The sequence below is a fragment of the Balaenoptera borealis genome (assembly GCF_965194805.1).
Source record: "Balaenoptera borealis genome assembly, chromosome: 13".
In the NCBI taxonomy this organism is placed as follows: domain Eukaryota; kingdom Metazoa; phylum Chordata; class Mammalia; order Artiodactyla; family Balaenopteridae; genus Balaenoptera; species Balaenoptera borealis.
The window spans coordinates 3,744,916-3,771,649 of NC_138870.1; the positions used below are offsets into that span (position 1 = coordinate 3,744,916).

General features: G+C 44.2%; 2 protein-coding genes and 1 pseudogene across 6 annotated transcripts in view; 2 read left to right on the forward strand and 1 right to left on the reverse strand.

Annotated features, from left to right (window-relative positions):
- The first annotated feature begins 14 nt into the window (after positions 1-14).
- Positions 15-7,672, forward strand: RHNO1 (RAD9-HUS1-RAD1 interacting nuclear orphan 1). 4 transcript variants are annotated; one of them, XM_082352871.1, is made up of 3 exons: positions 15-96; positions 5,116-5,367; positions 6,438-7,672. In XM_082352871.1, exons 2-3 carry the CDS (start codon positions 5,200-5,202, stop codon positions 6,990-6,992), a joined length of 723 nt encoding a protein of 240 aa, XP_082208997.1. In that variant the 5' UTR covers positions 15-96; positions 5,116-5,199; the 3' UTR covers positions 6,993-7,672. The 4 variants fall into 4 exon arrangements, with proteins under 4 accessions (XP_082208997.1, XP_082208998.1, XP_082208999.1 ...); XM_082352872.1 differs by having other exon boundaries at positions 72-195; XM_082352873.1 differs by having other exon boundaries at positions 74-161.
- A 906-nt stretch (positions 7,673-8,578) lies between these two features.
- The window catches only part of TULP3 (TUB like protein 3), a 46,426-nt gene continuing 28,270 nt past the window's right edge, over positions 8,579-26,734 (forward strand). The window contains exon 1 of the mRNA XM_082350143.1: positions 8,579-8,718. Within this exon, the coding sequence (XP_082206269.1) occupies positions 8,678-8,718 (41 nt within the window). The 5' untranslated portion in view covers positions 8,579-8,677. The remainder of the gene's footprint in view (positions 8,719-26,734) is intronic.
- On the reverse strand, positions 17,095-19,458 carry LOC309609130 (rRNA N(6)-adenosine-methyltransferase METTL5 pseudogene; annotated as a pseudogene). Its single transcript has one exon. The product of its transcript is annotated as an rRNA N(6)-adenosine-methyltransferase METTL5 pseudogene (transcript).

The window sequence follows — 26,734 nt, forward strand, 5'->3', positions numbered from 1 at the left end:
CCCTGTCTCCGCGTTCGGCCGGGACGCCGGCGGCGGGCGGGGCTGGCGGGCCCGGCCTGGCTGTTGAGGAGGGCTGGGCGGCGGCGGGAAGGGCAGGTGAGGCAGCCCTATCGGGCGGTTGAGGCGGACGGAGCGGCTGGCGAGGCAGCCCAGCCGGGCGGGTGAGGCGGGCGGAACGGCGGCCTCGTCGGGCGGGTGAGGCGGACGGAGCAGGGTGCGAGCTGGCCGGGCTGGTCGGCGGCGGCGGGTGAGGCAGACTGAGCGGCGGGCGGGCGGGCGGATCGGCGGCGGGTGAGGAAGACTGAGCGGCGTGCGGGCCTGGCGGGCGGGCGGGCGGATCGGCGGCGGGTGAGGCGGACGAGGCGGGCGGCTCGTGGGGAGAGCGCAGGAGGGCTCCGCGGCGGCGGGGCGCGGGGGACCCCGGGGACAGTGGGGACCCCGGGCCGCCCCGGCCGGCTGCGCTGCGCCCGCCGCCCCCGGCTCTTCCCACCTCGCTGGTTCCTCTCTGGGGGGACTGTCCTCCGTTGACCTCCGACCAGCGACCGTCGCGGGCCCCCGAGCGGCCTGAGGGCTCCTGGAGCGCAGTTACGACCTCGTTCAGGTTCCCTCCTGAAAAATTATTCGCACACGGTGAACCCCGCCTCCACCCTGAATCTTCGAGTTTTGATCTCCTCCCGCCCCGCCCGCCGCAGTATTTTCTTTGTAGTAAAGGACTTTATCTACTAACTTAGTCAACACGTTTAGTTGAGCCCCTACCATGTGCCAGGCCGCGCTAGGATGCAGTGGAAGACGGGGTCTTTCTCCTGCGCTTACGGTCTGATGGGAGCAGAGAGGAGCTCAGACAGATTCGCAGCGAATTGCTTATTTAAGCAAATGGAGAATTACAGCTGCGAAGTGATAACTTAGAGCTCAGGGATAACTTTATGTAAATAAGGGGATCTTGCCTTATGGTAGGTGAGAAAGGCATTTTTTTCTTAAATAAATAAATTAATTTTTGGCTGCGTTGGGTCTTGGTTGCTGCGCGGGGGCATTTTCTCTAGCTGGGGCGAGCAGGGGCTACTCTCCGGTTCGGTGCGCGAGCTTCTCATTGCCGTGGTTTCTCTTTTTGCGGAGTGTGGGCTCTAGACCGCAGGCTCAGTAGTCGTGGCGCACGGGCTTAGTTGCTCCGCGGTATGTGGGATCTTTCAGGACCAGGGCTCGAACCCGTGTCCCCTGCATTGGCAGACGGATTCTTAACCACTGCATCACCAGGGAAGTCCCAAGAGAAAGGCATTTCTGATGAACTAAAGCTTCGTCTGCGATCTGAAGCCTTTATGCAAACACGGGAGGGAGACCCTCCAAGCCAAGGGAATGAGGTGTGCAGGGCCACACCGTAGGAGGAAGCGTGGGCGGCACAAAGGCTGAAGAGTATCTGAGGGGTGTGAGCTAAGAGACCTGCACTGGAGTGTGTGTGAGATGAAGCTGGAACCAGAGCCACAGGACCTCAGCCACCACTAGGAGTTTGGTCCTTACCCAAAACTCAAAAATTTTAAGCAGGAGTGTGAGTCAAGATCAGATTTGCAATTTAAAAAGGTCCCCCTGCAGGGGGTGCCAGAGGTTAGGGTAGACCAGTTAGGCTATTGCATTTCCCCGCCCCACCCCCCACCCCGGGTCAGAACTGTTGGGACTTGAAGGGTGGTGGAGAGAGAGGGAAAGAGGGGTCGGGTAAGATTATTTTTCACAAAGGAGGAATGCTTTTATCAAATTTTGAGTGGAATAAGTCTCAAAAAATAGATTGCCATTGATTCTGATCCCGCATTTAATACTGAAGTGTCACTAAAACCCACAAATATGTTTTTTTCCCCAAAGTATAATTGACGTAACACATTATGTTAGTATCAGATGTACAACATAATGATTACCTATTTACACCTCAAAATGATCACAATAAGTCTAGTTATCATCTGTCACCATACAGAGTGACAAAAAACTTTTTTTCTTGTGATGAGAACTTTTAAGATTCTCTTGGCAACTTTCAAATTTGAAATACAATATTGACTATAGTGACCACACTGTACATTACATCCCATGATGTATTTATTTCATAACTGGAAGTTTGTACCTCTTGACTCCCTTCATCCATTTTGCACCCTCCCCCCAACTGCCCTCCCCGAGAGAGGGGTATTTTTGAAGACATGTTTAAGTGGTAAGATTGACAGGGCTTGATGTTGGGTTGGATGGTAGAGGGAAAAGGTAAATGTCAAGGTTTCTGGTGGCATAGCTGGATGAATGATGATACCATTCCCTGAGCAAGGGCCCTGGAAGATGATCACTTTTACGGAGGGGGGTGCAGGGGAAACGAGCATGAATTCAGTTGTAAATGCTTTGAGTTTGAGGTGCATTTGAGACACCTAGTTGCTATCGCGTAGGCAGTGGAATATTTGGGTCCTGAGTGTGGAGAATTCTAAGGCAAATGTAGAAATGCTTGACTTGTGTACTTCCAGGTGTTTATTGACATGTCAGCAGGTGATTGCCTGGGAAAGGCGTATAGAGTGAGGAAGGCTCCAAAGCCCAGCCAGAGGGAGAGGCCACAGTAGCAAAAGGGGCTGACCTCTAGTTACAGCAGAAAGAAAGAGGATGGACGCAGATATACTGAGGTTTGTGTGTTTGCCTTCTGGAAGATGAGAGTATTTCCTTTGATGTCTCCTGTGTTCTTTGTGAAGTAGGAAGTAGGACGGTTGGTTTGGAGAGAAGAAGAGTTCTGAAGTTTTAAGACAGTGGGAAAGTTTTAAGATAACCTTTGTGGAAAATGAGTTGATCAAGGACACAGTAGGACTGCTGAACAATGTGGCGTCCCCAAGAGGCTGGGGACTTTGAGCAAGGCGTGAACTTCAGCACTTCTCCCTGGAGCGGTTGTTACCACTGTCATCTCCCCGCTGGGCTCCTGCAAGAGCCTTCCCCCTCGCTTCTCTGCCTCCTTTCTCCGTCCCCCCTCTTCCCAACCCACCTTTCCTACAAAGCACCTAGAGCTATCTTTGAAAAGTATAAATCGGACTGTGTTACTTCCCTGTCCAGAGCCCTGCAGTGACTTCCTCTTGCACTAAGAATAATTCAGTCCTTACCCTTGCCTTAACCCTGTGTCTCGTGAACTGGCTTCACCTCCTACCGCTCTCCAGTTCAGCCATGCTGACCCTACTGCTTCTTGAACAAGTCAGACACATTCCCATCTTGTGGTCTTTGCACTTAACTGTTCTCTCAGTCTGGGATATTCTTTCTCACATCTTTCTCTTGTCTGCTTGTTCTCCTTTCTTCATTCAGGTCTTTGCTGAAATATCATTTTTCAGATAGGCCTTCCCCGACGACCCTGTCTAAAGTAGCACTGGGTCAGCTCAACCCCTTACACCGTTTCACTTTTCTCTGTACCTCTAATCACTTCCCCACTAGATGTAAGCGCCATGAGGTCAGGGATTTAATTTTGTAACCTGCTATATATTTCTAGCACCCGTAACAGTGCCCAAAACACAGTGGGCACTCAGTAAATATTTGCTGAATGAATGAATGAACAAATGGATGTATTTATTACCTGTGTTTTCCCTAAAATGTTTGTTCCTTGAGGGTAGAGGCTTTGTCCTGATTTCTCTTACATGTATCTCCACTGCCCAGTGCCATAAATCAGAGTATGTTGCTTTGCTGTTGTTGACTGAATGAAGGGATCATGCTGTATAGTGGAACCAGTCTGCCCTGCTGTGTGCCTCTCCCTCCGGGATGCCCGGTGGCACCACCCATTCACCTCTCGACTCAAACTTCCGTCCCACCAACCCACTGACAGAACTCTTATTAAAACTGATCTGGGGGCTAGATCCAGTGGACGCGTTCTCAGACTTGTTATTCCTTTGTGGGTCCTGTTGGCCCAGCCTCTGCCTCCTGCCTCCCACCTCTGCTGACACCACCCAGGTTCCAGCTTCATCGGTTCTCAGGCAACACAGTAACCTTCTAACTGGTCCCCCTGCTTCCGGGGAACTTGATCTCGCCTTTCACACTGTTGCCTGGATGATCTGTCTAAAAGACAAAAGCAAACAAAAACCAAGTATGGCACGTAGGAGACAACTGAAAACTTGAACACTGAATATTTGATATTTACTATTTAAGGAATTAACACATATAAATATATATTAATGTATATTATATAAATATAGTATATAAATATGTATATTTATATGTGTTAGTTGTGTTACTAGGAATGATATCATGACTGGGAATATAGTATTTTCAAAATAATAAAGGGGTAGGGGAAGTGGATGGGGTGTGGATGGGGTGTGATTGGTCGTGGGTTGATGGTTGTAGCCGGGTGATGGGCACATGGGAGCTCATTATATTGTTAACTACTTTTTTGTATGTTTGAAATTATCTGGGGTAAAAGTTAAAAAAAAAAAACCAAGTGTGATCATATCCGTCCACTCGAAAATCTTCAATGACTACTTAGACCACAGTCCAAACTCAGATGGTCCACCTGGTTTTCTGCCCTGACCCTGACGCCGCGTCCCGCCTCAGTTCTTGCCTTTTGTCTTTTCATGCCTTGTGTCCAGCTCCGTGGAGTCTGAGTCCCTGCATTCGCAGTGCTCCTTCATGTCTGCCTTTGTGTGCGCTGCTCCTCAGCCTGGAGTGCCCCCCCTGTTCTTTGGCTTTTCCTAGCCCTTCTATACCTAGATCAGGTATCACCCTCTCCGGAAGGGCTCCCCTGGGGGAGTGCAAGGGAGCACTGCTCTCATTATTGTAATTGTCTGTCTCCCTCTGTTAGGCTCTCAGCTCTTTGAAGACAGGGGCAGTCTGTGTCTCTACAAGTGCTTGGCACCCAGTAAATGATCACGGGATAAGTGGTTGGTTATTCATCTTTAAACTCCCAACACCCAGCATGGTGCTTAACACGTGCTCGATAAGTGTTCATTGAACGAATGTTGTTGAGTGTGAAACTACTGTGTATCGCCTTGGTGGTGTAGGTGTAGGAAGCTGGTGTAGGTGTACCACCCCACAATCTTGGGGTAGGGCTGCTGGCTGCTAGCAGAGTCGGCTGGCAGAGTGTGAGGAAGAGCTGGGGAATCAGCAGATTTTCTCCCAGCTTTTGTTTCTTCTCCGCAGGCATGGGTTGGAAGTGGAGTCTCTCCCTGGACCTGACGACAACCAGCATCATGCAGTTACTAACTGCTCTTCCCTCACCTATTGATGCCTCCCAGGAAAAAACGCCGCCAAATTTCCCAGAAACCCCAGCTGCTATTCTACCAACAACCACTGGAGGGCCCCAAACACTGCTATGAGTCTCCCCAGCTTCCTATCACCCACACTAGACAGGTGCCCAGCAAGCCCGTTGACCACAGCACCATCACTTCCTGGGTAGGCCATGGGATTCTTGCCTTGACTTTTCCTCTGCCAGGCTTCTCACACTGCCATGTGGAGACTCGTGGGCGCAGGGACAAAGAGGTGGTGTACTCCTTCTGTCTGTCCTCAGCCATGTTCTCTGGCTTATCTTTTTTCCTGAGTTCAGACTGAGGCGTGGGTTGATTGGAATTGGAGTCTTTCCCCCGCTCCACATTCCTCTGTAAGAATTCAGTATAAAAGTTTCACTATCCAGTAGCTGGGTGAGAAAGCCAGAGAAATGTCAGAACGAGTAAAAAATGAGATTGTTCCCTGAGCTTCATGTGAGAGAGGTGGAGTTTTTAGCTAAGTATTCTATTTACTGTTTAAACGACCAAACGTTGAAGAAAAATCCTAGAAATGGCATATGTTCTATTTTGACAGATTAAAAGCCCTGGGAAGAGAACATAGCTACGGCATGTCAGGGAAGTAGTGTCGCAAAAGAGCCAGACAAAAGCCTAAGAGTGCTTAATAAATGTGCTTTGCCCACGATTGCTGGGGAGAACCAGAGCCCTGGCTTCAGGACTGGGGAAGAAACATAAATGTTAGAATCCTGTTGATGAGGAATGAACATGTGAACATGTATCGGGTCCTCACTATGTGCCAGGCCCCCTGCTAGTTGCTTTCCGTGCCTGATCTCACTCCCGGTTCTTTCCTTCAGCCCTTCGTCCTTCACGGGGCCTTCTTGGTGCCAGGTGCTCTGCTAGGGCTGGGGATCAATGGCGAATAAGACTGCTGGGCCCGCCCTCAGAGTTGAAAGATAGACAGTTAAGCGTGTTGCAGCCGTATGGTGTGATGAAGCGAAAGAGGCATTGTCCCCTTTCTTGCACAGGAGGGAACTGAAAGCCAGGGAGATCGAGTAACTTGCCCAAAGCCCGTATCCCTTGGATACTGTTATCCAAATAGACAGCTGCTTTTGTTTTATGTCCATTGCTGTTATGGGCCCCCATTTAGGATACTGGTCATGGGATGCAGTTTCCTTAGGTTTGTATTTGGTAGTTGGCTCTCTTCACTTCTTTTTTTTTTTTTTTTTCTTTTGGAATCCTTAGGTATCACCTCAGTTTGATACAACAGCAGAAAGCTGGTTCCCAGTCAACCGGAAACATCATCACCGAGACCAGGCAAGGCGTTCAAGTCGAAAATCTACCAGCTCCAAGTTTCCACACCTAACATTTGAGAGTCCACAGTCTTCTGCCAGCTCAGCCAGACCTGGGATCCCCCTAATCAGGGACTGCCCCAGTCAACCAGAAAAGGACATTTCTGGAAGGCCCTTGGTTCCCATGCTCAGCCCCCAAAGCTGCGGGGAGCTGTCAGCACATGCACTTCAGAACTTCCCTTATGTGTTCATTCCACCGGATATCCAGAGCCCAGAGTCCTCAGGGCAGGGAGGGCCCATTCCCTCGGAGCAGAGGGAAAACAGCCTTCCCAGCTGCTCCCTTCACACGAGCACGCCCAAGAGCCCAGAGCCCGGGCCTGTTCTGGTTAAAGACACTCCTGAGGACAAGTACGGGATAAAGGTCACGTGGAGGAGGCGACGACACCTGTTCACTTACCTCAGGGAGAGGGGGAAGCTGAGTAGAAGCCAGTTCCTTGTGAAAAACTGACTGGGTTTCTCGGACATCCGTGGTCTCAAGAAATTGATTGCTGGAGTCAAAAGGGAATTGAATTCCCAGATTTGCTTTTTAAAATATCTTGTGTCATAAACAGTTTTTAGTGTCATCAACAGTTCACTTCGTATTTTCCTTGTATTAGCTGTTTAAAATTTTTAAATATCTTATAACTGTTTAAAAAGTCTGTAAATAAATAAATGGCTGCAGAAAGTTTTTAGAGAACCCTGCTTCTGTCACTAATGCAGCAGTACTGCCCCCTCTACAAATGGTCTTTCTTAATTGTTCCCTTTAACCACTACTTATTCATCCTTTTAAACGCCTCATTCCAACTAATTCATTCCACATGTCTGAGTACCGACTCAGTGACCGCTTCCTCTGTGACCAGATGCATGGAAAAACTCGAAGCAAACTGTGACTTTTAATAGTTGAGCTGCTGTCTCTGCAATCTTGGCTCATCTGCTGAGATGGCTGGATGAAGAAAGGGCAGCAAGCTTGTTTTAATGAGTCAGTGGTACCAGGGGAGATAAAAGGGACATAGTTAAGTTACTTAGGGTTACTATGTTTTCATTTTTTGTTTCCAACTGTAGTAATCTATAAATATTAAATAGGGTGGGAAAATGATTTCTTGTAACTGTTTAAAATGTATGTAAATAAATATATAATCTTTCCAAATACTACTTTTTATTGGAATTCATGCAGAAGGACTGCCTGGTCAACAGAATGTCTCAATTTTCCTTCCACCCATGCAAGTAGCAGCTCATTCAACTCCATTCCGTCAGCCTTCAGAGCCTAGTCTGTGTCAGGTCCAGCCCGAGCTAGACAAGCAGGGATTATTTATTTTAAAGATGGGGATTTGAGGCACAGATAACCGTGTTCGGGGTCACACAGTGAGTGGAAGCTGACCAGAGAAAGCAGTGCTTGGCTCTCCTAGCTTGTGCCAAATTTTCTGCCTTTTAGAGGCTCAAAACCAGTGTGGGGACAACTTTGGCCTCGGAATGGAACGCCGCAAAGTCAACACGCGATGAGTTTTGACGGGATGTTCTGTAGGGACTGTAATGCTGCTTATAAGTTGGGAACAAGACTTACTGGGTCCGATAGCGGATCTCTTTATGGGATACTGATGCTCGAAGACGGCCGGTAGGCTTCTGAGGGCGGTAGACGGAAAAGATCGTCAGGAGGGTGTGCAGGACAGGTCCGGGGACGCCCTAAAAGCTTGGGCTGGACTAGGGGAGGGGGCGCAGACGCACTTGGTTGGGAAGGACTGCCGGGGTGAGCAAGTGTGGTTCCGGGAAGGCCTCGGGGTCGGGAGGGGGCGGCCCCCAGGAAGCGCCCTGGGGGGGCCTCCGGGTATGGACCGCTGGGTGAGGGCTGCCTGGGCGCGCGGCGGTTACCGGGGGCTGGGCGGCTCCTCCAACCCAGCTGCGCGTAGCAACCAGCGCGCAGCAACCCGTCCGTAGCAACCCTCCCGCGGCGCCGCCACCGCCCCTAGCAACCCACCCGCGGGGGCGGTGGGGAGCAGCGGGCGCGCGGACCAATGGGTGCGGAGCGGCGGAAGCGCGGCGGCCAATGGGCGGCGGCGACAGTGCGAGGTGCGGTTGCGGGGCTGGGCCGCTGCGCCAGGCTGGCCCCGGCGCCCGCCGTGCGGGTGTGGCCGAGGTTGCTGCTCTCGGGGCGGCGGGATGGAGGCGTCGCGCTGCCGCCCGGGGCCCCGCGGGGACAGGTCAGGAGCGGAGGCTGAAGGGGGCCGTGGCGGTCCGGGCTGGGAGCCGTGGGGAGTGCGGGAGGCTGGGCGGCGGGAGACGAGTCGGGGCGGAGTGCGGAATGGAACGCGTCCGTCAGGGGCTGCTCCGCCTGGGCCGGGGGTGCGGGATGGTTCCGGGGGCCAGCGGAGCGGCCGTGGTGGCGGCGGCATCCCGCCCCAGGGCCGGTGCTCCGGAGGGGTCAGCGCGGGCCGGGCCGGGCCGGGCCGGGCCGGTAGGTTCGGCCGGGATCCCGAAGCGTGGATGCGGGCGGGCGGGGTGGAATCACGGCTTCGCCTGGACCCGAGCCCGAACACGCCGCCCACGCCCGCCTGCTGCCCGGTACCGCCTGGTCGCGGGTCAGCAGCTGAAAACCACTCAAAAGCTTGTCGCCCAGGTGGCCTTGCCGCGGACAAGACCCGTTTTTCTCTTTCATCGGGTTTTATTTACGTGAGAGCAGCGCTCTGTGAAGTTGGTTTACTGCTTTTTGTTTTGTTTTGTTTTTTTTCCCCTGAAGTCAACAGAAGAAGAATCTGCGTTTCCAGTTATAAATATGGAAGCGCCAGGAGGAGATCCCATTAAAATTCAGCATCCTCGTTGAATTCGGATGGTGCTCGCTCACTTGTGGGCATTCGGTCAATCTTAAGTGAATGAATTTAAGGCAGTAAATTTCCCGGCTACCAGATGTATGGTGTGACTCATGATTTTTGGAAAAGAAAAGTGGAATTGACTTTGATATTGAGACCAGGAAGCAAAGAGGTTTTTAAGTTTTTGGACCTGAAGTTTCAATGGATAATTTTAAAGTTTGTCCCTCTTTTTCTTCCCAAAGAAACCAGCTCTTTAATTTTAAAATGGACCTCAAAGGGGAATGTGTGAGTCACCAAGTGTTTCTTCTGCTGTAGGTTCTGTCACTGGTTAACTGACTTGTTGCCAAGAGGGAGTGGAATTAAAGTCTCTGACTCTCTTGGCTTCAGGTTGTGTGTTTAGGATGTTTTTGATGAAATACATGGATAGAGTTTTTGGCATTAGTACCTTTCAGTGTGAAGGATAACATCTGACTTTCAGGTTTCCTGTGACTTTTTTTTTTCTTCCTTGAATGATGAGACTGCTTTCCCACGAGGCAGAGTTATTTTCAACAAAGTAGAAAAATTATGAACAAACACTACTTCAGACATCCTTCCTGTATCTGAAATATTTAGTGGAAATTGGAGATGGAATTTGAAACAGCACTCTCAGATCCTTGGCTGAGGTTAGGTGTTTGTATTGTAGATTCCCCTGGAGATGACAGTGATCGGCTAGTGCTGGAACTTGAGCCTCTCTGGCCTTTTGTTCCTGATACAGGATTGAAGATGTGATGAGAGAGACTTCTCCACGTGATGTGACCTTGTGACCCAGAGTTCACTGCGAAAGTCCTAGTGTATGGTTTGTCCGTATGCTATGATTTTTCTTCAGAAATACAAACAGCGGTGATGGCTGGAGGTTATGTCTTCGCCAGGCTTGTTATCCTCTCTCAAGTTCTCTCTTTTTTTTTTTTTTTTTTTTTTATAAATTTATTTATTTTTGGCTGTGTTGGGTCTTCATTTCTGTGCGAGGGCTTTCTCTAGTTGCGGCAAGTGGGGGCCACTCTTCATCGCGGTGCACGGGCCTCTCACTATCGCGGGCTCTCTTGTTGCGGAGCACAGGCTCCAGACGCGCAGGCTCAGTAGTTGTGGCTCACGGGCCCAGTTGCTCCGCGGCATGTGGGATCTTCCCAGACCAGGGCTCGAACCCGTGTCCCCTGAATTGGCAGGCAGATTCTCAACAACTGCGCCACCAGGGAAGCCCCTCAAGTTCTCTCTTTTTCAAAGGCTTCATCAGATGAACTAATTGTTGGCAAACAGACTTGCCCAGTGCTTAAAAATACTTAGATTAACTAATACTTGACTACAGTATGTTTGGCAGATATCAAAAACTACAGGAAAAGCCTAATAATGTCTAACATGCATGCATTTCTTCAAATACGAAGGCTACGTAGAGACTTAGGAAGGAAAGAAGAATCCCTGTAATAAATTTCCTTTTCAAGCAGACAGACTCAGGCGTTCTTTGGAATAGTTTTCATTTCTGGCTTCTCTTATTCTTTCCTATGGAAATGCTGCTGTTTTCCCTGCCTTTGTGCCCACTGAAAGAAAAAGTTAACATTTCTTCTTACCAAGAGGAAAAGTATGCTTGAGTTACTCAGAAGAGGAGCTGAAGCTGCCTTGCTTTTTCCATGTTTGAGGATTTTAGGACTAGAAGGGGCCTTGATAATCCTTAGTTCTATTCAAGAGTAGTTCTCAGTGGAATTGTTAAGGCTTCTTTCAAACTAAAATTTCCTGTGGTCTGCTTTTACTTCCTCTGAGTCAGTTCACTGGGAAGAAGCTCTTTGTACTAAATCTGTGCTGCCTCATCAGACTTTCTTACTGTTAGTAAAGGCTGCACCATTTTCCTGTCCTGGTTAGAGCTTGAATCTGCTGATGCCTGAGAGGAGAGACACACTGTCCACATTCCGATGGCTGTGTTGTCTTTATTAACTCTTAGTACTTGTTACGAGTCTTGATAATGAGGATTGTCATCTCTGACCCTTTGCTTTAGAACTTCTGTGACAACATTAATGATTATCGTTGTATCATAGAAGTCACGAGGACCCCTGGAAGGCCACAGTTCTGAAAGGGATTGCATTAGTACTTTAGTTGTTTATCAGGTGGCCCTTGCTGTTTTACCACAAGGCATTGTGGCGATGGGGAAGCGCTGGAGGCTTCCACTGGGTTCCTGAGCTCTCGTCCCAGCTTTTCCACTGTCCAGCAGTGCGATGTTGAAGCACTCATCTACTTCTTTGGCTCCAGTTTTCTCCTCTGGAATAATAGGGCTTCTTCGGATTCCCTCCATGATTTATACTGAATTAATAAAATAACATACAATTTTTAACTGCACATAGCTCAGATTTCAAAAGGTACAAAATGATATTCAGTGAAAAGTATGTCTTCTTTTCTCATTGTCTTTGTGTCACTTAGTTCGTTCATTGGCAGGTTGCTTAGGGGGATCTTCCAAAGGTATTCTGTATATTAAGTAATCTCTTCATTTTCCTTTCCTGTTCTAAAAACGTGATGATTTTGAGTTTTAGGGTAGAATATGATAATCTAAACTCTGATATCTGCATTCGTCATGGGCAAGATATATTTTTAGACTATAAACTATAGTTCCTTCAGGTTTTTTTTTTTCTGTGATAATTAATGTATAGAAAATAAGGCTTGTAGGAAGAAACAAGAATTATTTTTCAGACAAGTTTCCTGAAAAATAAATCATTGCTTCTTAGATTTGCTGGAAGAAATGTCCATAAATACATAGTTTGCCTTTGATTTTAGGTTTTAGAATGAAGCAAGTTTATAGAGGGTTGACTTGTTTTCCTATTGAAATTCAGTGTAATTTTGTTACGGCAGTTTATGTCATATAAGCCCGGGGCAAAGTAGAAGGAGATGTTTTGACTGAGTAAAGTTGGCAAGCTGTGCTTTTAAAAAGGGAAGCTCTGTCAAGATAAAACGATCAATAATGATGGCTTACATTTGTGTATCCTTTGCAGTGTTCATAGAGCTTTCACATACATGATCTCTTTTGAGCTTCACAACTCTGAAGACAGCACGGCCACTGTCGTTATCTTTGTTTTATAGATAGGGAAATTAAGGCTCGGAAAGGGTGTGATATAGCTAAGTTACAAGACAAGTAAATGATGTAATCAAAACTAAAATCTAGAAGTAAAACTGGGCTTTTGACTTCTAGTCTCCTCTCTTCTTTTTCTCAGTTATTATCAAAATATGTGTTCCAGATAATTTCTGGATGCCATTTGTGCACATAAATGATAACAACTGATACTGATTACATCCTAGTAATTATTTTTAGGGCAAAGAGTTGAAGAAATTGGACATTTTAGCAAAGTACAAATGAGTATTAATTTCATCCAATGGAATGGGAGTGGAAGTATTTATTTGGTGTTGTTAGGCAAAAAAATGTACTTTCATCTTTACACAAGAGAGAAGGGAAATAAGTAACATTACTGCAGAGAAACTAAAACCCCTGAGGAAAGGAGAATCCAGCAAAAGGTGGAGTGTGCTGTGATTCTGAGTAATGTCCTTTTTTAAATCTTTAAAGAATAAATGTGGGGACTTCCCTGGTGGTTCAGTGGTTAAAAATCCGCCTGCTAATGCAGGGGACACAGGTTTGAGCCCTGGTCCGGGAAGATCCCACATGCCGCGGAGCAACTAAGCCCGTGTGCCACAACTACTGAGCCCACGCGCCACAACTACTGAGCCCACGCGCCTAGAGCCCGCAACATGAGAAGCCACCGCAATGAGAAGCCTGCGCACTGCAACGAAGAGTAGCCCTCACTCACCGCAACTAGAGAAAGCCCACGCGCAGCAATGAAGACCCAACACAGCCAAAAAGAAGAAAAAGAAAAAGAATAAATGGGTTCTTGAACTTCTGGATCAAATCATTCATTTTAAATAACCTTTCTGTTCGGCTCGCTTAAAAGAATGCTTTTTACTTTTGCTCTGTGGGACATGCAAAATGGAGAGGGCTTCATGTAAAGCAGTTTTCCTTGCTGCATTCTCTGGGGCCAAATGAATCATCTGATCGGTTGCCAAGTTTTCCTTCTCATTGCCTCTCTCTCCACGAGCAATTCTCCCTTCTCTCTGATTGTCCCTACTAAATGGGCCTCTTCGGAAATGGATCTTCATTCTCTAGCTTCAATTAAGTTCGTTCCAGATTGTGGCAGTCATTCAAGTAGAAGACAGCTGAGCCTAGAATATTAACATTTCTCTTCTGATGAGGGAGGTTAGATTTCTAAGGAGTCTTTCTGGCAGTTCTAATTGATCTTTATGTGCCTTTTCCCAGAAGCAATGTTTTGTTCCAGCTAGATGTGCTCTTAGGTCTCAGTGCATGTGAAAATATGGCCTCCTGTATTGACATTTGGGATTTGGACAAGGTGAATCTATTTGTCAGTTGACTTAGAGAAAATTACTTTATTATTAGGTATTGACCCAACTACCTGACACTGTAATCAGTTCGGACACAATGAAATCTGATGACTCTTTTCCAATAGTATTTATACTGTAATCAACTGCTCCCAAGGGCTTCTTCAAAATCCATTCACTAGCTTCGAAATTCTGCTGCCTAAAAATACCAGTGACCTGGCATTTTGACTGAAAAGATTCTTGGGAGACTTACTGAAATACCATAATAATGAAATCCCGGACTCTCTGCTGACCACTTGAATATTTGTGGTCCAGAGGTGCAGGTCTGCAGGCTGAGGCAGGTGGCACTGGGACTTGTGGTTGAATTCTAGCTCTTTCACTCATCTGCTGTCTGACCTTGAGCAGATAGCTTCCTCTCTGAGTTTGATACCTCTGTGAAATGGGATTGTAGGTTTATTGTGAGAATTAGATGAGATGGTATGTAGAGTATTTAATGTAGTTTGTGGCATGCAGTAGATATTTACTAAATGGAACTGTACTGCACCTGGCAATGTGACAACGTATTAATGTTTCAATATCAATAAAAATTCAAATTTTTGAAGATTTATTTAATACAAGGAGAAATCTAGAAATGTTTAGGTTTCCAGCATTAGAAAGGCTATGAAGAAGTTTTAAAAAGGTGGTAATATCATGGTGAAATTATTAAAGTCCTGTCAGTGAAGACAAGATTAAGGTAATACATTTGTTTGTAGGCTTAAAAAAGTTGTAATGTAGGGACTTCCCCGGCGGTGCAGTGGTTAGGACTTGGCGCTTTCACAGCAGGGGACACGGGTTCGATCCCTGGTCGGGGAACTAAGATCCTGCGTGCCTTGCAGTGTGGCTAAAAAAAAAAAAAAAGTTGTAGAGCAAAAATCTTATATGATAGCAGTCGTTGCATTTATTGAGTGCTTATATGGGCTAAATCTCATTTAATCTTTACAGTAACTTTCTGATTTAGTGCTCAATTATCCTCATTTTGTAGATGAGGTTAAGTTGTGTTAGAAACCACTCTACCCACAGACCCGTGCTTCCCTAAATGGGGAATTTGACCCTTTCGTTTGGTCTGCGCCAGGGGTCAGCAAACCTATCCTGTAAGGAACCAAATGCTAAATATTTTGTACTTCGTGGGCCATACGGTCTCTGTCCCAGCTACTCAGCTTTGCTGTTCTAGGGTAAAAGCAGCCGGAGGGAATACATAAAGGAATGTGCAGTAAATGAAAGAGCATGGCTGTTTCAGTAAGGCTTCAGCTACAGACAGTAAAATCGAATTTGATATAACTTGTGCATGTCATAAAATATTATTATTCTGATTTTAACCTTTTAAAAATGAAAAAACCATTCTTAGCTTAGGGCAATACGGAAATAAACAGTGGGCCGAATTTGGCCCAGAGGCTGTAGTTTGCAGACCCCTGTGCTGAGTCACAAGATAAGGATGTTTCTTCCTGGAAGGTCATATTTATTCATATTATGAATATTATTATAAGAAAGAAGTGGGGTTTTTGTTAAAATAGAGCCAGTAATAATGTAATGCAGAATGCAAAGTTAAATTAATTTTCAGGGTAAAACTTGAGGTTCTAAAGATAGAGTATTGTAGATGGTTTCTTTGGGCTATACTTCCCCTCCTGTCCCCATGAAATAACTCTCTTCGGCAGTTAGAGGCACTTTGATGGAAATATTGCCTGAACAAACCCACATAAACATCAGTGTGCCAATAATAGATTATTAGATATAAAATTAGACTTTAAAGGCTATTTATATGTCCATAAGTTGGAGGGAAGTAATGATTGGTGACTGGTTCTGTGAAATCACAAAAGTAAAACGTGGGGTATGGGAAGCTTTCCTGTTTCACTACCCTTGTCTCTCTGATTTACAGCTGCTGTTGTAATTACTAATTACGTTTATAATTATAAATGTATAATTACTCATACTCTTTTACTCTCAAAAATGTCTGGTTTGGAAAAGAAGGTTTTTCTGATACCCTACCTTTGAGGCGACTTGTTAACAGTTTGTGTATATCCTGGAGTTCTGTGCCTGTGGACATCACACACATCTTTTTTTTTTTTTCCCCACTTAGAAAAATATAATCTTTATATACTGAAAATACAGTATATACACTGTACCTTATTTTTAATAGCTATATTGAGGTATAATTTACATACTGAAAAATACACCCATTTTAAGTATGCAATTCAGTAGTTCTTAGCGTATTTGCAGAGTTTTGCAACTATTACCAAAATCTAATCTTAGAACATTCCCATCATACACACACCCCCACCAAAGAAACCTGCCCATTTACAGTCACTCCCTTGTCCCTTTCCCCTACTCCTAGCCCAAGACAGCCACTAATCTACTTTCTGCCTCTACGGATTTGCCTATTCTGGACATTTCATATAAGTGGAATTGTATGATACGTGGTATTTTGTGACTGGATTCTGTGACTTAGCAAAATGTTTCTGCGGTTCATTCATGTTATTATGTGCTGCATATATCAGTACTTCATTCCTTTTTATTGCTGAATAATATTCTCTTGTATGGTTACACCACGTCTTGTTTATCCATTCAGTAATTGATGGGCGTTTGAGTTGTTTCCACTTTTTGGCTATAACGAGTAATACTGCTATATGACCACTCGTGTCCAAGTCTTCGTGAGAACATATATTCTCACTTCTCTTTCGTATATATCCAAGTAGGGTTGTTGGGTCATGTGGTGACTGTTTTACAGCTTGAGGAACTATCAGACTGCTTTCCAGAATGGCTGCGGCAGTGTATGGGGCCACCAACAATGTATGTGGACTCTAGTTTCTCTGCATCCTCACCAATACTTGTTATTGTCTGTCTTTTTCATTATTGTTGTCCTAGTGGATGCGAAATAGCATCTCATTGTGGTTTTGATTTGTTTCCCTAACGATGAATAATATGAAGCATTTTTTTCATGTGCTTATTGGTCACTCCTATATCTTTAGAGAAATGTTTATTCATTTACTTCGCCCATTTTTTAAAAAAATTAATAGTAATCTTTTATTTATTTATTTATTTATTTTTATATTTATTTTTGGCTGTGTTGGGTCTTCGTTTCTGTGCGAGGGCTTTCTCTAGTTGCGGCGAGCGGGAGCCACTCTTCATCGCGGTGTGCGGGCCTCTCACTATCACGGCCTCTCACTATCACGGCCTCTCTTGTTGCGGAGCACAGGCTCTAGACGCGCAGGCTCAGTAGTTGTGGCTCACGGGCCTAGTTGCTCCGCGGCATGTGGGATCCTCCCAGACCAGGGCTCGAACCCGTGTCCCCTGCATTAGCAGGCAGATTCTCAACCACTGCGCCACCAGGGCTTTTAATTGGGTTATTTGTCTTTTTATTACTTAATTATAAGAGTTCTATATATATTCTGTATGCGAGTGCCTATCAGATAAACGTTTTGCAAATATTATCTCATCTATAGATAGTATTTTCAATTGCTGATAGTGTCATTTGACATGAGAATATTTTTTATTTTGATGTACGTGTAGTCCAATTAGTTAATTTTTTTCTTTATTCCTTTTGCTTTTGGTGTTGTGTCTAAGAAGTCAGTGCCTAGCCCAAGCCTACAAAGATTTACTCCTGTGTTTTCTTCTAAGGGTTTCAAAGTTGTAGCTCTTATATTTAGGTCTTTGATCCATTTTGAGTTAATTTTTATGCATGCTGTGAAGTAGAGGTCCAGATTCATCCTTCTGCATGTGGATATCCAGTTGCCCTAGAACCGTTTGTTGAAAAAACTGTTCTGAGCCTTTTTTTTTTTTTTTTTTTTTTTAGTAAACATTTTTTATTCATTTAAATTAGATTTTAAGCTGCTTTTGTCTTTGGAGGCTTTTAAAAAGAAAACCGAATTAGGTTCACTTCAACGTCCACTGATTTTCTTTTATGAAACTTGTATGATGCCAGCAGGTCATATTGTAGCTCTGCAATAATATCTATCTTGATTTTCCGTTCTGCAGCTTTCTTTTGAACATGTTCTCTATTTGAGGATTTGTGTAAAGAATATACTGCTGTTCTTGCCATTTCCAAAGCAGTCTTCAGAAAGGCCATATCTGTCCCTTTATTATTTTTGGTCCCAAAGGGAGGATTCATAATTACTGTATCAAATGACTTGGACATTCTGTTAGATAATGAGCACACATCACACTGAACCATGTCAACATTTGTTAACTCAGACTCTTCTACATTCCTATTAAATATTTCCAGTGCATCTTCATCTATGTCAAATCCAACACACAACCCTGCTCCCAGCATTGCAGTTCCAATGCTAAGCACTCCACCGCCACATCCTAGGTCTGTAATCACTTTATTTTCAATGTCATCATGTGTGTTATGAATTGTGTAGAGCATACATGCTGCAATGCGCGGCCTGGTTGGATACTGTTCTAGAAGGAGCTTGGGCTTTTCGAATCCATCCACTTGTTGCAGGTGACTCTAGTTCCTTAAGCCTTAATTTCTTCGTGTTTTAAAAAGTGTGCACTGGCAGGGTTTAACGGCGCTGGATCTGCAGAGAAACCTACTTCACCTGGATCTCCCCGCCACCTCTGATCCCCTGCCCCTCTTTCAGCGCCGTGGACTGAGGGCCAGGCTGGGAACGCAGGGCACGAAAGGTACACCCGGCTCAGGCGGTTCTCGCTCTCCTCCCCGCGCCAGCGGTGGGCACAGTCCTCGGCCAGCCTTCGGCCTGCCTCCAGGGTACCCCGCGCCGAGACTGGACTGGAGTCGCCGAGGGCTCCTCACGCCGCGTCTCCGCCTGAGCCTATTTTTTAAACCAAAGTGTCATAGATTGCTTTACAACTCAGTACTTTAGACTCACCTTATTCTTTTTAATGACCACAAAGTATCATTTTTCATAAATATATCTTATTAATTGCTCACCTGTTGACAGGCATGAATATTATGTTCAGTTTTTTCCTATTGAAAACACAGTAATCCTTGTTACATGTATCTTTGTATGTTTGGCCTAGTATTTTGTAAATATAGTATGTTTGGAGATGCAGAGTTTAAATTTTGGTTAAGGCTGCTAAATTTCCCTCCAAAAAGGTTATAAAGTTTTTCTGTAACAGATTATGAATGCCCATTTTGAAGTGGAGCAATTGTCCGTTCTTGTTGCTCAGTCCCTTGTATGTACAAAATTAGTACACAGTAGGCGCCTAGTAAATATTTACAGATGACAAAGATGAGTGTAAAACTGAGGGGCTATTTGCAATTTGGATCAGAGTCAATTTAAGCTGATCAGGTAAGGCAAGAATATACAGTTGACCCTTGAACAACATGGGTTTGAACTGAGTGGGTCCACCTACTTGCAGATTTTTTTCAATAAATATGTACTGCAGTACTACATGATCTGTGGTTGGTTGGTCAGTTGAATCCTAGGATGGGGAACCTCAGATACAGAGGGCCGGCTGTAAGGTTATATTCAGATTTTGGACTGATTTTTGACTTGAGGAGGTTCGGCACCCCTAACCCTCACATCCTTCAAGGGTCAAAGCAGTATTCAACAGCTAACAGCAAATTGATGTATCAAAGTAGGAACAATGGTAGCCAAGATTATGTAGCAAACAGAACATCATTCTTTGTAGATGAAACAAAACTTATTGTTTGTTGAGTCCAAGATTTTCTGGCAATTGTAATAGGGAGTTGCCACAAAAACTTTATCAGAAGTATATAATAAAATAAATTTTGATTGACAAGTGCAAGAGATCTGGTTAGAAAAATATAGTTGAATGTGTAATGGGACGATATGCCACCTTGGAGGTGCTAAGATTATTAATCATTTGGCTCTCAAATGCATTTTGATAAAAAAAAGAACAGTGCAGTGAGTTCAAATTTGAGAATGTGTTTAAAAATCATCACTGCCAGCTTTTCTCATATAGAATAATAATCTCAGACTATTTCTGGCCAGCAAACAGACTAAAAGGTCTGTTATATGATATAACCAATACTACAGTATAGTTTGAAACTTTGTCCCAATTAAACACATAACTGACAGAGGAAAATAAATGAGAAAACAAAAGAACAGAGCAGAAGCCTCTATCATCCCAGCAACTGGATTGATTGTGCCTCTAAGAGATTTACCTTTCTGATAGTAGACTACGGTATGTGTTCAGCCAGTAGTGTAGGTTCTATTTTATTATATCTGCGAAAGGTTCACCTGAGGCTTAAAACTAAAAAAGAGTAACAGTTTTTTCCTTTAAAAAAATCATTTTAGGCTTACAGTAACCACTGTTGAAATTATTTCTCATAATTAGGCAAGGTAACAGGTTATTCTTTAAAATTTTATTAATTATTTTCCATAGTCATACAGCTATAAAATGGGGATGATAATATCTTTTACCTACTTCAAAGTCAAATCAAGGGATGATGAATTAGAGTATTACATTAAATCATAAGTAAGAGGGATGTTTTTCATGTACCTTTAAAATTCATTCATCATGGGACTTCCCTGGTAGTGCAGTGGTTAAGAATCTGCCTGCCAGTGCAGGGGACACGGGTTCGAGCCCTGGTCCGGGAAGATCTCACATGCCATGGAGCAACTAAGCCCGTGCACCACAACTGCTGAGCCTGCGCTCTAGAGCCCGTGAGCCACAACTGCTGAGCCCGTGTGCCACAACTACTGAAGCCTGTGCACCTAGAGCCTGTGCTCTGCAACAGGAGAAGCCACCGCAATGAGAAGCCCGCGCACTGCAACGCAGAGTAGCCCCCGCTCGCCACAACTTGAGAAAGCACACGCGCAGCAACGAAGACCCGATGCAGCCAAAAATAAATAATAAATAAATAAATTTATAAAGTTCATTCATCAGGCATTTATTTTACGTCCTCCATATTCTAGGCACCACATGCCCTTAGTAATGTTGGTGACGTTAGAAAGTGCTGAGGTTTGTAAGTTTCTTTGGTAATTTTGCTTTTCTTTTGAGTATTAGAAGTGTTTTAATATTTATTTATTTGGCTGCACCGGGTCTAAGTTGCAGCACGTGGGATCTTTAGTTGCGGCATGTGGGATCTAGTTCCCTGACCAGGGATCGAACCCAGGGCCCCTGCATTGGGAGCGCAGAGTCTTAGCCACTGGACCACCAGGGAAGTTCTTGTAACTAGTTTCTGAGACTGAAAAGTATCATTTGTCACGTTGTGAAGCAATATTATAGTCGATGAAGGAAGTGTTCACTCAGTTGCTGTTAGGAAAGCCATGGGCTGCGCACAGCCTTCATTTGGCAAGTCTTCTCCTGCTGCATTCCTGGCAGGGTTAGTGTTTAATTCCTGCAGAACCACAGAAGAAGCCTGTTCAGCTCCCTGCATCACTGGCCGAATTGCAGCTAGGTGCTGGTTACAGCATCCTTATTATCTGGCACAGTGTAGGATGCAGCAAGAAGCACTCCTTGACTGTATAGCAGCAATGAATGTTGTTATTAGCAGCTAGAAAAATTTATTTATTTATTTTTTGCAGGCTGAGAGAACTTGACAGGAATGTTAAAAGTGTAGAATAATCATGGAATCTAGCAGGTCACTGATATATTATTAAATGCTTCAAATTGTTTGGCAGCATGGTCTGTTAGGTACAGCTGTGGACCAGCAATCGAATGAGTAATGTTTTAAGGTAGGCTCTAAGTTTCTCACATGTTTGATCTTGGGCACATTTCTTTATTGTTTCACATCATCCGCCTTCCTTAGAAATACTGCATATGTAATTTAGGTGCTAGAATAAAGGACATGTGGATTTTAAGTGTACTCAGTACATGACTGTGAAATAGACATTTAGCAAAATGTCTGTTTTCTTTTTTTCCTCTAATTTCTTATTTTGAAAAAATTTAAATATGCTGGAAAGTTGCAAGAAAAGTGCAGTTGATAACCTGTGCCCTTCACATATATTCATTGCCTTTTTAAAAAATTAATTAATTAATTAATTTAGTTATTAATTTTTGGCTGCATTGGGTCTTCGTTGCTGTGCGCGGGCTTTCTCTAGTTGTGGCGAGTGGGGGCTACTCTTCGTTGCGGTGCGCAGGCTTCTTATTGCGGTGGCATCTCTTGTTGTGGTGCACGGGCTCTAGGCGCGCGGGCTTCAGTAGTTGTGGCACGTGGGCTCAGTAGTTGTGGCGCACGGGCCCAGCTGCTCCGCGGCATGTGGGATCTTCCCAGACCAGGGCTCGAACCCGTGTCCCCTGCATTGGCAGGCGGATTCTTAACCACTGCGCCACCAGGGAAGCCCCTGCAGTTTCTTAATCTGCCTTAATTTGCCTTTACTGACTTTGATACTTTTGAAGAGTAGACTGTTCCTTACTGTGAGTTTGTCTGGTGTTTCCTCATGATTAAATCGAGACTATGCATTTTTGGCAAGAATCCTTGGAACTTCCCTGGTGGTCCAGTGGTTAAGACTCTACACTTCCACTCGGCTGTCAAAAAAAAAAAAAAAAAAAGAATCCCACAGACCTGATGCTGTGCCCTTCTCAGTGCGTCATATCAGGAGGAACATGTTGTTATCTTGCTATTGGTGATGCTAATCTTAATCACTTAGTTAAGATGCTGTCTCCCAGGTTTCTCCGCTATAAAGGTACTATTTTCCCATTGTAATTAGTAATTATCTTGTGGGAAGATACTTTTTTTTTTTTAACATCTTTATTGGAGTATAATTGCTTTACAATGGTGTTAGGAAGATATTTTGACACTATGCAAATATCCTTTTTCTCATCGTACTTTCACCTACCAGCTTTAGAATCCATTGATGGTTCTTGCCTGCAACAGTTATTACTGTAGTATTTCCTAATGGTGATTTTTGATTTCTGTCATTCTTCTTATCTTTATTCTCTGGATTTTTTTTTTTCTTTCTGTAAGGAAGAGCTGTCCCTTCTCCCCCATTTATTCATTCATTTATTTATTCATTCATATCATTATGGACTCATGGATACTCAGAGAAGTGTGGCTCCCTCATACTTACTGCCCTGTTCCCGTTCTTTCATTATTTCTACCCTGTTCCCACCCAGAAGGGCATTCTCCTGCATGACCACAGTGCTGTTATCGCACACAGGACACTTCCCATTCCTGTTCTTTCCTGATGCGGAGCTCATAGTCTGATATCCTCAGTGCACCAGTGACAGTCTTTACTGTGTGTATGTTGTGGTCCAGAATTCAAGGGCTATGTGTTATGTCTGGTTTCCAGGAATCTCTTAAATTTCCTCTACTTTAACCTAGAACAAACAGTTCTCCAGCGTTTTGCGACGGGGGAGGATCTCTCTTGATTTTGATGTTTTTGAAGAGTCCTGACAGTTGTCTTGCAGAATTTCCCTCCATTGGATTTGATTCCTCCTGAATAGATTTAGGTTAAACATTGTTGGCGGGAAGATTACATACATTGTATTGTATTCTTCTCAGTACCTCACATCAGGGGATACCTGATATCAGTCTGTCCTATCATAGTTGCTGTATCCCATCACTTGGTTAAGGCAATGTCTGTCACATTTCTTCATTGTGAAGTTACCTTTTCCTCTTTGTAATTAATGTACTCTGTGGGGAGATACTTGAGATTGTGTTGAATATCCTGTTTCACGCAGTGGTTATAGCATCCATCGATGTCTCTTGAAAAAGTTGATTATTAAATGGTGGTTATAAAATGGTCATATTCTACTTCTGTCATTGATTCTATACTTATTAGTTGACATTAGTCTGGAAGGAAGATCTTTGTTGTGACCTTTATTTGTTTATTTACTTAGAATCAGTATGGGTTCACAGATTCTATTTTTAATAACTTTATGGTATAACTCATACAGTTCACCCATTTAAAGTATACACACTTCTTATGGTTATTAGTATATTTACAAAGATGCGCAACCATCACCACAATCAATTTTAGGACATTTTCATCATCTCAAACAGCTACTCCATACCCTGTAGCTATTACCCCCCAACTCCTATCCCCCATCCCTAAACAATCACTAATTTACATTGTCCCTAAATTTGCCAATTTCATAAAAACGGAATCATAATATGTGGTCTTTTGTGACTGGTTTCTTTCACTTAGCATAATGTTTTCATGGTTCTCCCATGTTTCAATACTTACTCCTTTTTATGGCTGAATGATATTGTATTGTATAGATAGATATACCAGGTCCATTCATCAGCTGATGGACATTTGGGCTGTGTCTACCTTTTGGCTATTGTGAATAACGCTGCCATAAAAATTGTTATACACAGAACAATGTAAACATACTTAACACTACTGAACTATACACTTAGAAATGGTTGAGATACTAAATTTTATCATGTGTTTTTTACCACAATAAAAAAAGAAAACAAATTTATGAAATGTCTGTATGATAGAATATTATATAGCCATTTAATGTAATATTTTTAAACTTTTATAATAATAAAAAGATGCTTATGGTATAATCTTAAGTTAAAAAGATGCAAAAGTCATAAATACTTCAAATATGTAAATGTAAATAAATTTATGGAAACATTTAGAAAGATGTTTGCTGCAGTTAGTAGTGACCATCTCAAGATGATAGAATTATGAAAAAAACATTTCTTTTTCTTTATAAATTTTAATACGATTTATGAAATGGGTATGTATTATTTTTATAATCGATGAAGAACACATATACTATTTCAGAATTCCTTTCTATTAAAGAAATAATATGCTATAAAGAAAAAAATGTGTACAAGTTTTGGTGTGGGTATATGTCTTTTCATTTCTCTTGGCTATATGCCTAGGAGTAGAATGTCTGGGTCATATGGTAACTTTATGTTTAAACATTTTAAGAACTGCCAGACTGGGGCTTCCCTGGTGGCGCAGTGGTTGAGAATCTGCCTGCCAATGCAGGGGACACGGGTTCGAGCCCTGGTCTGGGAAGATCCCACATGCCACGGAGCAACTAGGCCCGTGAGCCACAGCTGCTGAGCCTGCGCGTCTGGAGCCTGTGCTCCGCAACAAGAGGGGCCGCGATGGTGAGAGGCCCGCGCACCGCGATGAAGAGTGGCCCCCGCTTGCCGCGACTGGAGAGAGCCCTTGCACAGAAACGAAGACCCAACACAGCCAAAAATAAATAAATAAAATAAAGAATTATAAAAAAAATAAAATAAAAAAATAAAAAATAAAAAGTTTAAAAAAAAAAAAAAAGAACTGCCACACTGTTTTCCCAAGTGTCTGCACCATTTTACATTCCCACCAGCAGTAAATGAGGATTCTGATTTCTCTATAGCCTCACCAACACTTGTTATTATCTGTATTTTATCATAGCCATCCTGGTGGGTATGAAGTGGTATCTCATTGTGTTTTTTTGTTTTTTGTTTTAATTAATTAATTATGGCTGTGTTGGGTCTTCGTTTCTGTGCGAGGGCTTTCTCCAGTTGTGGCAAGCGGGGGCCACTCTTCATCGCCGTGCACGGGCCTCTCACTATCGCGGCCTCTCTTGTTGCGGAGCACAGGCTCCAGACGCGCAGGCTCAGTAGTTGTGGCTCACGGGCCTAGTTGCTCTGCGGCATGTGGGATCTTCCCAGACCAGGGCTCGAACCCGTGTCCCCTGCATTGGCAGGCAGATTCTCAACCACTGCGCCACCAGGGAAGCCCTTAATTTATTTTTTATTTTTGGCTCCGTTGGGTCTTTGTTGCTGCGCGCGGGCTTTCTCTAGTTGTGGCGAGTGGGGGCTACTCTTTGTTGCGGTGCACAGGCTTCTCATTGCGGTGGCTTCTCTTGTTGCAGAGCATGTGCTCTAGGCGTGTGGGCTTCAGTAGTTGTGGCACATGGGCTCAGTAGTTGTGTCTCTTGGGCTCTAGAGCGCAGGCTCAGTAGTCATGGTGCACGGGCTTAGTTGCTCTGCGGCATGTGGGATCTTCCCGGACCAGGGCTTGAACCCGTGTCCCCTGCCTTGGCAGGCGGATTCTTAACCACTGTGCTACCAGGGAAGCCCCGTCTCATTGTGGTTTCGATTTACATTTCTTGATGACTAATGTTAGGTATCTTTTCATGTGCTTATTGGCCATTTGTGTATCTACTTTGGCGAAACGTCTGTTCAGATCCTTTGCACATTTTAAAAATTAGGTTGTCTTTTGGTTGTTGAGTTGTAAGAGTTCTTTATATATTCTGAATACTAGACCCTTATCAGATATATGATTTGCAAATATTCTCTCCCATTTTGTGGGTTGTCTTTTCACCTTCTTGATAATGTCCTTTGATGACCAGAGTTTTTAATTTTGATGAAGTCCAATTTAACTGTCTTTTGTTACACATGCTTTTGGTGTCATCTAAGAATCAATTTTCAAATTCAGTGTCATGAAGATTTTTTTTTAATTAATTAATTTATTTTTGGCTGCATTGGGTCTTTGTTGCTGTGCACGGGCTTTCTCTAGTTGAGGCTAGCGGGGGCTACTCTTCGTTGCGGTGCGCAGGCTTCTCATTGTGGTGGCTTCTCTTCGTTGCATTGCACGGGCTCTGGGCGCATGGGCTCGGTAGCTGTGGCTCGCGGGCTCTAGAGCACAGGCTCAGTAGTTGTGGCGCACGGGCTTAGTTGCTCTGCGGCATGTGGGATCTTCCCGGACCAGGGCTCGAACCCGTGTCCCCTGCATTGGCAGGCAGATTCTTAACCACTGACCCACCAGGGAAGTCCCATGAAGATTTACTCTTATGTTTTCTTCTAAGTTTTATAGTTGTAGCTCTTACATTTTGGTCTTTGATCCATTTTGAGATTGGTGCCCGTAAACAAAGTTGGGTAGGTTGAGCACATTCTCAGAAAATTCTCTGTGTATATTCTGCAGTAGAGCCTTGTGGGTATCTTCAGTTTAGATTGTGGCTAATCAGTAACTGGAGAGTAGTCCAAGAGAGTGGTGTTCTGTGGGCATTCCCATGGGCCACACTTGTGTGATTGATCTGTGTTCCTCAAAGATACATGTTTAAGGTTTTTTCTGTACCAAGTAAATAGGAAATTTTCCATGAGAAAAATGGGAGGAAAAACAGTAATTTCATTTCTTTTACTCTA